This window comes from Chionomys nivalis, chromosome 6, assembly GCF_950005125.1.
Source record: "Chionomys nivalis chromosome 6, mChiNiv1.1, whole genome shotgun sequence".
NCBI classification, from domain to species: domain Eukaryota; kingdom Metazoa; phylum Chordata; class Mammalia; order Rodentia; family Cricetidae; genus Chionomys; species Chionomys nivalis.
Window position 1 is genome coordinate 102,182,323 of NC_080091.1, and position 12,710 is coordinate 102,195,032.

The following is a 12,710-nucleotide window of genomic DNA, read 5'->3' on the forward strand; positions in this document are numbered from 1 at the left end:
GAATGCCTCCCTGGCTGTGCAGGACTGTTCTTACTCCGTTAAGTAACAGTAAGGGTATTTACAGAAGGCTGAGCTGGGTAGCCACTGTACAATCTGATTTGGCAAATGTACAAAAATTGTCCTCCCGATTATACATTAAAGCGCTAATTACACAAACGACACTCCAGGGACACCTTGGGCAGATGCAGCGCAGAATTAAGGAAGGAAACAATTACTCACAATTATAAAAACTAGCTCCAACAGTAAGAGCGAATGAGCCTATTTCCTGCAGCCCAGGGAACCTTGGTAATGGCTGAAGAGCAAAGGAGAAGCGTAATTTCTACAAACGAGTAAGAAAAGGACGTATCTCCAAGTTAAGTTACAAAAATGACTTTATTTAAGTTACATTTGTTCCTATTACACTATATAGCCAAGTAACATTAAGACGTTTCCTTTCATGAACATGTATTATGACAAATGAACTCTCAGTCCTTTTACTGGACAGTCCCAGAAGTTTGCCAGCACTCGACAGTCTGAATGCCTGTGGACACTGTAAACAAATGCAAGACAAATGCGGAGCGAGCACGTAAGGCATGGAGCGTCAACCCCAAGAGCACGGTGGGAGAATGGAGACACAAACAAACACGTTAGAAACCATTCAGGTCAGGGGAACACCTGGAATCCAGGACCCAGAAAGGTGAGGCAAGAGGTTCTCAAGTTCAAGGTCAGCCTGGGCTCAGAAACCAAACCAAACCCCAAACAGATAGTGGTTGCTATTTGGTCAATAGGTTAAGCAGTACATGTTTTATATCCGTCTGACTCTCTTCTCTCTCCCTCAGACCAACATAAAGACACCATCTTTATTAGTGCATGACTCTGGGAAAGGGGAATGGGGTTGGTACTTGTTTCGAAGGCTGATGTCAAATTATAAGAAGTTTGAAGATCGGGAGCTAAATCTGAAAACTCATGGTGGCCCTAGGTAAGACTGTCTGAGTTTTATTACTTTGTCTCTAAAGAGACAAGATGTGAGCTTCACATAGAGCCATCTAGAAACTCTCGTGGCCACCATGGCATTTTGTTCACTGAGTATGACCCTGTTCTCAAGATCCTGACTGCTCCAGTAAAAACTCGGCTCAGCACCACATGTTCCGGAATCACAGGATAACACGGATGCTGTCTCTGCCTACTTTCTGAAAAGCTGAAGTTACATCAACAATTTATGTTATTTGCAAGAGTACTATGAGTGGATTTTGTATAAGTGGACCATAAATGTTCTTGTTGAAATGCCAACACTGCTGATTGGACATCTGGGGTGAAACTGGACTAGAGAGTGAGAGAAGCTAAAACAGAAACCAGCATGCTCTAAGAAACTGAACTCCTCTTCCAAGAGACCCAAGAAAGAGCTTGCGTTGTCTCAGACCCTTCCAAAGCAGGACCTACAATCAAAATGAACAAAATCCACAGGGCACGAACATTTCCCAAGCGGCCTGTAAAAGCAGACTTGCTTGCTGTTCAAGATGCCATGGAGATTGTTGGAGCTCATTACAACAGCAGGGTGGGCAATATGAGAAACCCACATGTGGAGGCACCAGACTTGATCTCATTAAGAATTTTGATATTCAAAACCAGATCAAATCCTGTAATAAGAAAATACAATACTGTTCTGAGGTGTTATCTTTTTAGGTGTGTTTATGATTTTAAAAATGACATTAATTAGTGCATGCGTTTTTGTGTGGTTGCTCACGCCATGGTGCCTGTGTGGAGGCCAGAGGACACCTTATGAGAGCTGGTTCTCTCCTTCCACTGTGTGGACCCTGAGAATCAAACTCAGGTCCTTAGTCTGGGTGGCAAGTGCCTGTTACCCACACAGCCAGTCCCTTAGATGGGGCTCTATTAGGACCTCCCAACCAAACCACCACCAGACAGCGGCTTGTTCTGTACTCCGTGGCTAGACGTCACTGTACAGCTTGTCCACGTGAGCCTGAAGCTGCACCTGCAGTTACGAATACAGAAGAATACAGATGGCACAGTTGAGGTTAACACAGCAGTTTGTTGTGAAGCTGAGGTTGGACAAAGAGCTGGCTGACCTCCTCAGCAAGAGCACTTGGAAAACACAGAGTGACCGGGGGAATGGCCTCTGTGCACTGAGTTGGATCAAAGAACTCTAGGAAATACAGCAGTTCAGGTACCTGAGTTTCTCATTGGAAGGCTAAACAGTGATCAGATGCATCTCACTCAAGAACGTGAACAAAAGCTTGCTGTATTAAAAAGGACAAGCATCAGAAAATTTAAAGTCTTCAAAGCTAAGTTTGAGGCTTTGGAAGTTTTATAAAATTGAGTAGAAAGATCTATGAATATTTTCCTCTTGGTAAAAACATAAAGTCACAGAATTACAGTGGTTTATTGAGTGTTATTTACAACTTAGGTTGGGAGCCAGTCTGCAGAGTCATTATGAAAATAAATCAAATTATTTTGGAGGCTTGATAAAATTGAATTATTGGTGACTTATTTTAGTTATGAAGCCATATGGGAATTCCAGCTAACGCCAATAAAGACTTGGGCATAAATACGGCATTTGACCTGAATAGCTCCCTTTAAAAGGTGATAATGGAAATAAACATAAATTTTAACCAGCAAGACAGTGCAGGTCACTGACTCGGTTTACCTTTCTATAAAAGGTCACGCATGCTCAATAACAGACAATCTGCCCATAATTCCCCTCTCTAAGACAGCTGCTTCTGAGCAGGACAGAGCACTCATACTTGGGATCTCCAAATGCTAAGGTTGATGACTTCATAATGGTGTAACCGTATTTCAAAATATTATTGTTTCAATTTCAGGTTTAAAGAAAGAGTGGCTGAAACTTCAGACGGAAAACAGAAGCGTCTGCTCCACACAGCTGGCCCCAGGATGATGAGCACTGGCTCCGTTCCTCTGTTTTGTGGTCTTAGGGGACTCAGCTCAGGCGCTGGGGCACGCTGCTGGACACACTGTCACTAACTACAGCTCTTATCTTCATCAGACAAAACTGTGTCTGCCCAGTGCCTCCCAGAGTTGCCTTCTACACGTCTGCAGGGCACAAAAACCAGGGTTGGGCAAGGCCAAGGGGCCAAGAAAGCATTCTTCAAACCCCAGGACACTTTCTATTCTCAGTGCTGAATTAGGGTTTTCCTTACGTCAGTGGACTGTGTAGCCTGAGTCTGCGTACTTCGCTGGATTCTAGGCAGACAAAGTCAAGGAAAGGCTTTGCCAGCCACCAGGCAGGAATTGTTGCCAGGTGACCACACATCTGGAAAGTGACAGGACCGGCCGACTGAAGTAATATACGATTTTAAGCAGAGAGTCGAGGGGTTCCCATGCTTGCGTCACGAGCATCCGCGTAGAGGGCAGGCTTGCGGGAAGCTAATACCTATATCTATGTATGTACTGGGCTGTTCTGATCAGCAGGCAGGAGGTGTATTGATCATCACTGCACAGGGCCCAAGGAAGGGGCGGGGGCTGTGTGGACTATATCGGCTTTTTAAAAGACTGCCTTAGTAGCAAGATTGCTTACCATCTGATGCATCCACATATCAAGATGTTGAAAATGATTAAATTACTCAAGACAGGCTTCTGATTCTATGATTTAAAATTTAATTATCTGCTACAATATTAAAATAAATCTAATTTCCTTAAGGTTGTTCACCAGTGCCACATGGTAATACTGAGGTGGATGGGGGGGGCTTAATTTTTAATGATAAATTTTAGGGTATTGGTAAAAATATAAATCAGCTAAACAACAAATGATAAATGAACACAAGGATGATAAGAAATGGGGGTGGCCTGCTTCAACCACTTAAGAAGCCCATCTGAGGCTAACCGAAGCTGCTGTTCAGGAAATGATATGATTAACCGTGTTGGAGGAGGGAGAATTTTCGCTAACACTCGGTGACAATGCACTTATGTGAATCTTACACTCTGGAGTTTCTGCAGAGTGGAAAAGTTGGCCAATGAAGAAGGCAGCTGATATTAAAATATCTGGCACAGACGCCATGACACACGATAGAAACACAAACAAGTAGACAAGTAGAAACAAGGTTAAAATGGTGTTGGCAAAGTTATCTCCAGCCTTTTAAAATATGCCAAAATGCACACAACCTACTATCCCTTTCCTTTCCTGAGAATGAACTGAAGTGAAAAAAAAAACAAAACCCAAAGCCAGATGGAATTCACCCATTCCTGTTGGTAGAAAATAACAACAGATGCATTCGCTTCCAGGACAAATAAAATGTTAAAATATTAATACTGAAAAAAAATACAATTAAATTTTTATTAAAAAATACATAATCCTTACTCAATCTTTGTGAACATTTTGTCTTGTGTGAAAAACAAAAGCAAATAATCCCCCCCCCAAAACAAAAGTAATATAGGAAAGGCAATAAGACTACCTAGTTCCTTATGTCGTATTTGGTAGAAGCATGTTTCAGTCATGTTTTGATGAAAAATAAGTTACTCTGCTTTCATTTGCTCCCGGACATCTGACGGTAGAGTCTCAAACAGAGCGTCTTCTACAACTAACCCGGCTCGCTTCAGAGCCCGGCAGTCTCCCAGCTCAGGAGGGAGGACTTCAAAGTGATTGCCTTTGATGTCCAAGTAGGAAAGAAATAGTAAATTTCCAATTTTTGGTGAAAGGACGGAGAGGCTGTTTTTCCCAATCTTCAAAGTTTTAAGTTTCTTGCAAAAGTAGAGTTCGTCTGGAAGGCTTTCAACTTTGTTACACGTGATGGAAAAATACTGTAAACTTTGCAGAACCCCAATTTCGGGCGGGATGAAGCGGATGTCATTATAGGACAAGTCCAGGTATCGGATTTTGTTGCAGAGGAAGAGGTGGGAAGGCAACACCTCTACCTTATTGTGGCTGAAAAACAGTCGCTCCAGGCTGGTCAGTTTCTTGATGTGCTCTGGGATGTAGGCGATGCTGTTATACCAGAGTTTGAGCACGGTCAGCTTTCTCAGGTGCTGGAAGCTCATGATTTCCTCTATGGACCTCAGGTTGTTTCCCTTCAGGTCCAGCTCCTGCAGGCTGAGCAGGCTGAACACAGCGTGGGGAATGCGCTCCAGGTCGCAGTGCACGAGCTCCAGCTCTGTCAGGTTGGTCATCTTCTTCAGGTTGTTCAGCATCACCAGCTTGGTGCCGTCGTTGTGAATACACATCCTCTGGAGGTGACTGGACACGTCCACCACGGCCTGGGGGATTTTGGAGACGTTGCTTTTGATGGAGAGGATCTTAAGGCTTTTGAGATCCCGCAGGGACTCCAGGGTGACATTCTTGGAGATGTCGTGACTCAGAGAGCCGACCAGATAGAGCTCTTCCAGGTTGCGGAGGCCGTACATCCAGGGGGGCAGCTCCCTCATGTCGTCAAACTTGACGCTCAAGACCTTGAGGTTTTCCTTCAGGAAAGAGAGGGCCGCGCTGTGGATTTTGACCGAGCACTGGTGCAGGGAGAGCTCCTGTAGGTTGTCTAGCTGGGCAATGGTGGCGGGTATCATGACGTTCTTAATGATCTCTAGCTTCAGAGACTGCAGCTCTGTGATTTCAAACACGGTGTCCGGAAGGCCAGACAGCATGATCAGAGGCAGCTCCAGGCGGTTATGAGCATTCGTCTGCAGCTTCTGTCTCAGCTTGTCAGGGGTCCACTCGTTATTTAAATTGAGCTGCTTTAATTTGTTCTCGCTGACCTCAGACAGAAACACGGCAAACCGCTTCGAGTAGAGAGGGTCATACTGGTCTATCATGTGAAGCATAAAAGCAAAGTCATTTTTCACATCTGGGATGTCATCAATGCCCGTCTCCTGCCGGACGTACTCGAAGGAATATTCCCGCAGGGAACGGTAGAAGAGCCAGTAGAGCGTATAAAGACACGTCAAGCCGTAGATGCTCACAAAGCACAGGTAGCAAAAGGAGAGCTTGGAGAACAGATGAGCCATGGTGTGATTGCAGGAGAAGTTTTTATAGCCTGTCATGTCCTGGATGTCCACATTGCAGTCCACTGTAAACTGGACTTTGGAGACCAGAGAGCTGTTGTACGCAATGATGATTAGGAACTTGATGACCTTGAGCACGGTCTGTCTAACGTACATGGCATATAGGATGTCACCTTCTTCCACATGCAGCCTGAACTTCTTCACCTTCTCAAACAAGGCCTTTGCCTGCTCACCCTCCTTTTTGTCCAGAGCCCCTGCCGTGGTTTTGTCAACCACAAACTTCTCAGGAATTGACTTGAGAGACTGGGAGTTGACCATGCTGCCCTCGGGACCGGGCTGGATGGTGTTGGACCTGCTCATGTTATTCTTCCTGTTGTCCTTTTCTTCGGAGTCCTCCCCAGACACTTCAGAGAGTGCCCGCGTGGTCCACGGGGAGTCAAAACACTTCCCCAGGATGGAGATGAAATGTTCTATCTTGGAACTGGAACCAGGGAACTTGAACCAAAAGTTGCTGCAGAGCATGAAGACCAGGGTGTGGATGAGCACGAGGTACGGGAAGTACTTGGCGTACCAGTGCAGGGCTCGCTCGTAGCACATCTGGTTGATGAAGCTGTACTGCTGGAGGTCCAGGTCTGTCTTCAGCCCTTTCATCTCCACGGTGGCTGGGTTGGCTGGAGATGGTTTAGGTGGAGGCAGTGGGGTGGTGCTGAGAACTGCCTGAGAGACATTGGAAGCGGAAGAGTGGTTCTGAGCCGGCTGCACTCTTTTTGGAAGGCAGATGATCTTGTCTTGCATGACCTGAAATGCAGAAATGATAGTTTCAAATTATATTATCCAAAGAGCTTTTGTAATGTCATTAGTGCAAAAAAAAAAAAAAGTAGCAATAACATCCAATAAATGTCCATTTCCTCTGCCTGGAGAACATAACACTCAATTCCAGCACCAAGATTTTATTCTTAGCTCATGTCATGGAAAAATGAAATCTTTAGTTTTGTTTACCATATCAAAGATTGACACAAGGCAGTGGTACCGTCGTCATGGCAACATGAGTATTTAGGGAATAGCCAATAATTTTAATCTTTGTATTTCTTCTCTCACTGTGGCCGGGGGGATTTTGACTTGAACTGGATGGTTTTTAGTGCCATCGTCGTTTGTGTATGAGACGTGTACACATTGGAAAGAAGAGCGATGGAACCAGTTCCTGGTGTTCCTGTTTACGGCTTTTTCCCCACCCACATCATCCACTCGATGCGTGATTAATGTAACTGGCTTTGATGTAACAGGCTCTCAGGGGCTCTCACAGAAGCTTTCCCACGTTCTTTAGAGCTGAGAGAACAGACACAATGCTCAATAACAACCCATTCCTGCTTGAATGTGCTGCCGTGGAGAACAGTCCTGGGCCCCTCCACTCTGCCAGGGCTTTGTGGAGAAGTGTGTAGTTTAAGAACATCAAGCGGGTCCTAGGATAGCAGCACAGAGGGGGCAGGGTACCAACTGTCTGGGAGGAGCCAGGGGACTCCTGAGATCACATTAGAGAAGTCACCCTCACACAGACGCTCAGGAACATGGAATAGTTTGGACAATGAACAGTTCGGAGGATGAATAACAACCAAAGAGCACGGAGTAAGGGTGTATGGAATTAGTAACTCAGGGACAGTTGGTTTGGGGCTGGTGAGATTGTGGCTAAAGGCACTGGCTGCTAAGCCTGCTGTCTGGCGTTTGAGCCCGGGACCTACAAGGTGGAAGGAGAGAAGTGACCTCCACATATGCACACACAATAGACAAATGTAAACAAGAAGAAAACAAGTCAGTCTATATCTTTAAAGATCAGAAACCCAGTGTGTTGTGATTCTTCAAGAGCAAGGACCTGATTACAACAGAGGAAGAAACTGAACGCATTGTAAAGTGGACACTAAGTAAGTGATTACTGGGGCCACCCACAAAGCTAACAACCAGCGGTGGTGGTGGGGGTACAAGGCTTAGTGAAGTACGTGGTACTCAGGTGCTGACTTGCTGAGAGACACCCTGGGAGCACTACCAGTTCTTCTGGGTGTGGGTGCTATCAGTGAGAGCATGAAGAACACCTGTCCTACACCCAGGGCCCCCAACCATCCGTCTGGGTGTGGGTGCTATCAGTGAGAGCATGAAGAACACCTGTCCTACACCCAGGGCCCCCAACCATCCATCTGGGTGTGGGCGCTATCAGTGAGAGCAGGAAGAACACCTGTCCTAGGGATGAGGATGATGGTGATGATGACGACACCAACACAAGTATGTCGTACTCGACAACTGTCCTTATTCTAGTATCACAGGATTAATTTTGAATTGTCTCCTTTAAATTTTATTTTGTTAGATAGGGTAATACGTTGCCATGGGTACCAAACATGCCATGGAGCTGAGAATGACCCTGAATGCCTACTTTCCTTGTTTCAATGTCGCAAGTGCTAGGATTCCAGGTGTGCGTCACTGTGCCCGATTTAACTGTCACCTTAATCTGATAAGGCAGTGTGCTTATCATTCCCATTTTAGAGTTCAAGAGACCAAGGCATTAAGTGACTTACTGACATCACAGACCTACATCCTGTTATTTTGCATAACTGATAGGTTTGAAAATGTCTTTATTGCTTTTATCCTTTTTATTTTTTTTAAAAAAAACTAGTTAAAGCTGTATTTTCTCATATATATGTGCATGTGTGTGATGTGGGAAGGTCATTGGTTAATTAATAAAGAAACTGCTTGGCTTCATAGGTTACAATGTAGGTGGGTGGAGTAAACAGAACAGAATGCTGGGAGGAAGAGGAAGTGAGCTAAGATGCCATGCTTCTGCTCTCCAGGGCAGACGCGATGAAGCAAGCCGCCAGGTTAGACATGCTGAATCTTTCCTGGTAAGACTGATGCTACACAGATTATTAGAGATGGGTTGATCAGGATATGAGAATTAGCCATTAAGGGCTAGAGCTAATGGGCCAAGCAGTGTTTAAAAGAATACAGTTTGTGTGTTGTTATTTTGGGGCATAAGCTAGCCAGGCAGCCAGGAGCTGGGTGACAGGAATGCATCCCGCAGCTCACACAACATGTGAGTATGTGTGTATGCATGTCACGTGTTTGGGTGCAACAGAGGCCAGCAAAGGGCATCACATTCCCTAGATCTGGAGCAATAGGTGGGTGATGAGCAGCCCAACCTGGGTGCTGGGAAATAAATTCGGATTCGTCAGAAGAGCAATAAGTGGTCTTAGCCACAGAGCCATCTATTCACTGACCTTTATGTTTTTAATTAGAAATTTATCTTTATTTGGGTTGGGGAGGTGGCTCAGCATTTAAGAGCACTGGCTGTTCTTCCAGGGGATTGGGGTTCAATTCATGGCAGCTCACAACTGTCTGTACCTCCAGTTCTGGGTGATCTGAAATCCTCACACCAGTGCACATAAAATAAAAGTTAAATAAACTATATACATGTTTATATATATATATATATATAAAATTATCCTTATTCTTTCTCAGTTTATACATTTTCACCTCTTGTTACTCCCTTTAATTCCCTCCTCCTCCTGCCAAGAATGTTCCTCTTCCTAATAAATGCTGACCCTAATTTAAGTCCTTTGTGCGTGTGCACTTGTTTAATTGGGGTAGCTTCAGAACGGTGCTTTCTTTCTTGAGGAATAGTTTGGTTTGTTGGTAAGCTTTACAATTCTGTGTTGAAAGCAATTCCCCTTTGCATTTGAAAACACGATTCCATTTCCTCCTGTTTATTTGCCAGAGAGATGCCTGCTGCCAATCTAGTTGTTTAGTGGGCAATCTATCTTTCTCTAAGGCAGCCGTTAACACTGTACTGAATCCTGGATCTTCCTAGTGCTGCTTTAATTTTGTATACATGTGGATCATCCCTGCTCCATACTTGGCACAGAGGACTCAACTTTCTTCAGTTTTAGAAAGCATCTGCCAATGCTACTCCACACGGCTCCATCATTTTCTTCCCGTGGACACATGTTCCTGCCTTGCTGTCCATCTTTGCTAGCAAGGATGTGCTCTGAGGTCCTCTCTCTCTCTTGCTTGGATCTGGGAGAGACCAGAAGTCACTTCTTAGGCAATTGTTGTGGGATGTCTGAACACTGTGTGAAGGTGTACTGCTAGGATTGGTGTGATGCAGAGCGGAGTGGCCAATAGCTAGGCAGGAAAGTATAGGCAGGACTTCCGTGCAGAGAGGACTCTGGATATGCTGAACTGTGACCTTCTGAAAGCTTGGATTATATATGAGCCCAGCTTGATCTCAGCCTTTTTTCAGTTTTCTTCACCTGTTCTGGGGAAGGTATGTTTGGAGTGGGAGGTGGCTTTTCACTGCCTGAGTGTGCTCTTGTGATGTTTGCATCCATCTGGCCCTGGGGACCATCCCTGGGTGTTATCACAGAGTTCTGTTGTTTCCTGGGGGTGTTATCACCTTCCAGGTCCATGCTGGGACACAGGGAGCAGGCTGACAGGAGCTCTGGCTGGGAGGTACTCTAGGGCAGTACCCAATGAGGAACCAGCTTTAGCTTCCGGTCCATTACCATTCTTCCAGGGTCCTTCTGGGAACGAGAGCTTTGGCTTCAGAGGGTGACCAGGCTCCAGTCTCTTACCCTGCCTGGAGTGTTTCTAGTTGTCTTTACTGGCAGAAGTCAAGTTTTTGCTCATCACTGCTTGGCTTTGGAAGGAATTCTGGAAGCTGATTTAGACTGGTCAGTCCACTCAGTGCGCCATTCCTGCTCCAAGGACACTAGTCTGGACTGGCAGACCTTAGATTTGCTAATTAGCTTGAGAGTGACCTTGAACTCACGATCCTCCCGCCTCTACCTTCCAAGTGCCGAGGCATGCCTAAACCACTATACTTGGTTTGGACAGTGCTAGGATTGAACCCAGGGTTTTGTGCATGCTAGGCAAGGACTCTAACAACTGAGCTACAATTCAATGGGGCTATGGTAGATTTCATCCAAGCTGATAGAATAGATCAGTAAAAAGGCAGGTGAACTATACCAAAGATAGCCAGTCTTTGGCAGGAGGAGGTGACTTGGCAGTGTAAGTTATTTTATTTTGCCACTAGCGAAGCAACAGATTCAGCATCATGCCACTCTGTCTTGATTAATCTTGATATTAATATACATTGTACATATTGTCTCTGTCATCTTTCTTTCAGAGATGCATACAGCTGGTACTAAATGTGGTCCCCTAAAGCATTGATAACCAGAGGTGTCCCAAATCAGACAGAGCAAATCAAGTTATCCCTGCAGTGAGAAACGCATCCCCAAGTATTCTCCATGGCTTGCTTAGAAACACCAGGGAAGTGTTCTTTATCAGCTAAAGCTGACCAAGGAAGGCTCTGCTATACATGGCTGACACCTCAAGAAAGGAGAGTGGCACACATAACACTTGTTCCACTGCCTTGCTAGAGATGTAACTGGCTGTACAAAACATCAACAAGAACACAAATAAGGCAGTGTGCCCTCCACAAGGGTGGCACAGGAAGTGCAGTAAGAGCTTGGGTGTGGAGGAGGGAGTAGGAGTGGGGCTCCAGGAAGAGGCACAACTACATTGGGTCTTGAAGCTTCTAGACTTGAATAGGGCACTGGGGAATGGAAGGTCGGAGCCTTGTAGGTTCCAGGGACAGGAGCAAAAGGCTGCGGTGGGTGGGAGTGAAAAGCACTAGGACGATGGACTGTCACTCTTCCACATTTCTCCCGGAAGTAACTCTCAGGCCACTGAGGCACAAGTTAGTGAGCAAACTTAAGTACTGTCTCCCAGAAGCCAGAGCCCAGAGAACAAAGCCACTGCCAACAGGAACCAGTCTTGTTCTGTGGCAGAATGATTAATTCAGAAAATGCTGACTTTGTTTCAAGGGTATTGAAAATGCTTTAAGTATCATAAAACCTTTCAGAGAATGAGGAGGAATTGAAAAATCTGGGCAGATGGTGCTAAAGGAAGGGACACTTTGGGGTTATTAGATGTCTTTTTCATAAGCCCGCTGTCCTCTGAGCCGAGCCCTGTGTATGCAGGGACAACCACCCCAGAAGTGCAAAGATAGACATCCGTGAGAATCACACATGCTGCATCTCCATCACCAGGACAAACATGGTCTCTGTCTCCTGGGGAAACAGGAAAGTCAGACTGGGCAGTGCCATCACTTCCTGTCTCTGCGCACATGTATTTTACCCTGTTATCTAAATAGCTTTATTATTATTTTTTTAGAAAAGATTTATATATACAACAAAATAGACGGAAGGTACAGCAATACCTCATATCCTCCCATTCATAGGTATGCAAACTCCTCTTAACAGCCTGGTGGTACATTGTAACAATGTACAAGATGAGCTTATATTGATGTCAAACCCCTCTTAACAGCCTGGTGGTACATTGTAACAATGTACAAGATGAGCTTATATTGATGTGTCATTATTAGCCAGAATCCACAGCTACATTAGTAGTCTCCCATGGTCTTGTTCTCTATGGTCTGGGCAATGCTGCAGCACACATCCACTGCTATAGCACTCTACAGAGCCGTCTAACAGCCTTAAGGCCTCCTGAGTTTAGCCTGTACATCTCTGTCCTTTCCAGAACCCTACTTTGTCTCCCCAAACACTGACATTTTTACCTCCTTTACAGTTCTGCTTTTTCCAGAATGTTCCACAGTTGAATGAGATAGTATGTGGCTTTCCAGTTTGGATTCTGTCACTCCACTGTTTTCTCAGGTGCCTCTGTGTTTTTGCAGCTGGCTCAGTTTCTTCTTGACAGTACTGTAT

General features: G+C 45.2%; 1 protein-coding gene across 2 annotated transcripts in view; it reads right to left on the reverse strand.

The window, feature by feature from the left end:
* Positions 1–373: 373 nt before the first annotated feature.
* Positions 374–12,710, reverse strand: part of Lrrc8c (leucine rich repeat containing 8 VRAC subunit C) — a 79,969-nt gene continuing 67,632 nt past the window's right edge. For both annotated transcript variants that reach the window (XM_057772219.1, XM_057772218.1), the window contains one exon: positions 374–6,741. In XM_057772219.1, coding sequence (XP_057628202.1) covers positions 4,468–6,741 — 2,274 coding nt within the window. In that variant the 3' untranslated portion in view covers positions 374–4,467. The remainder of the gene's footprint in view (positions 6,742–12,710) is intronic.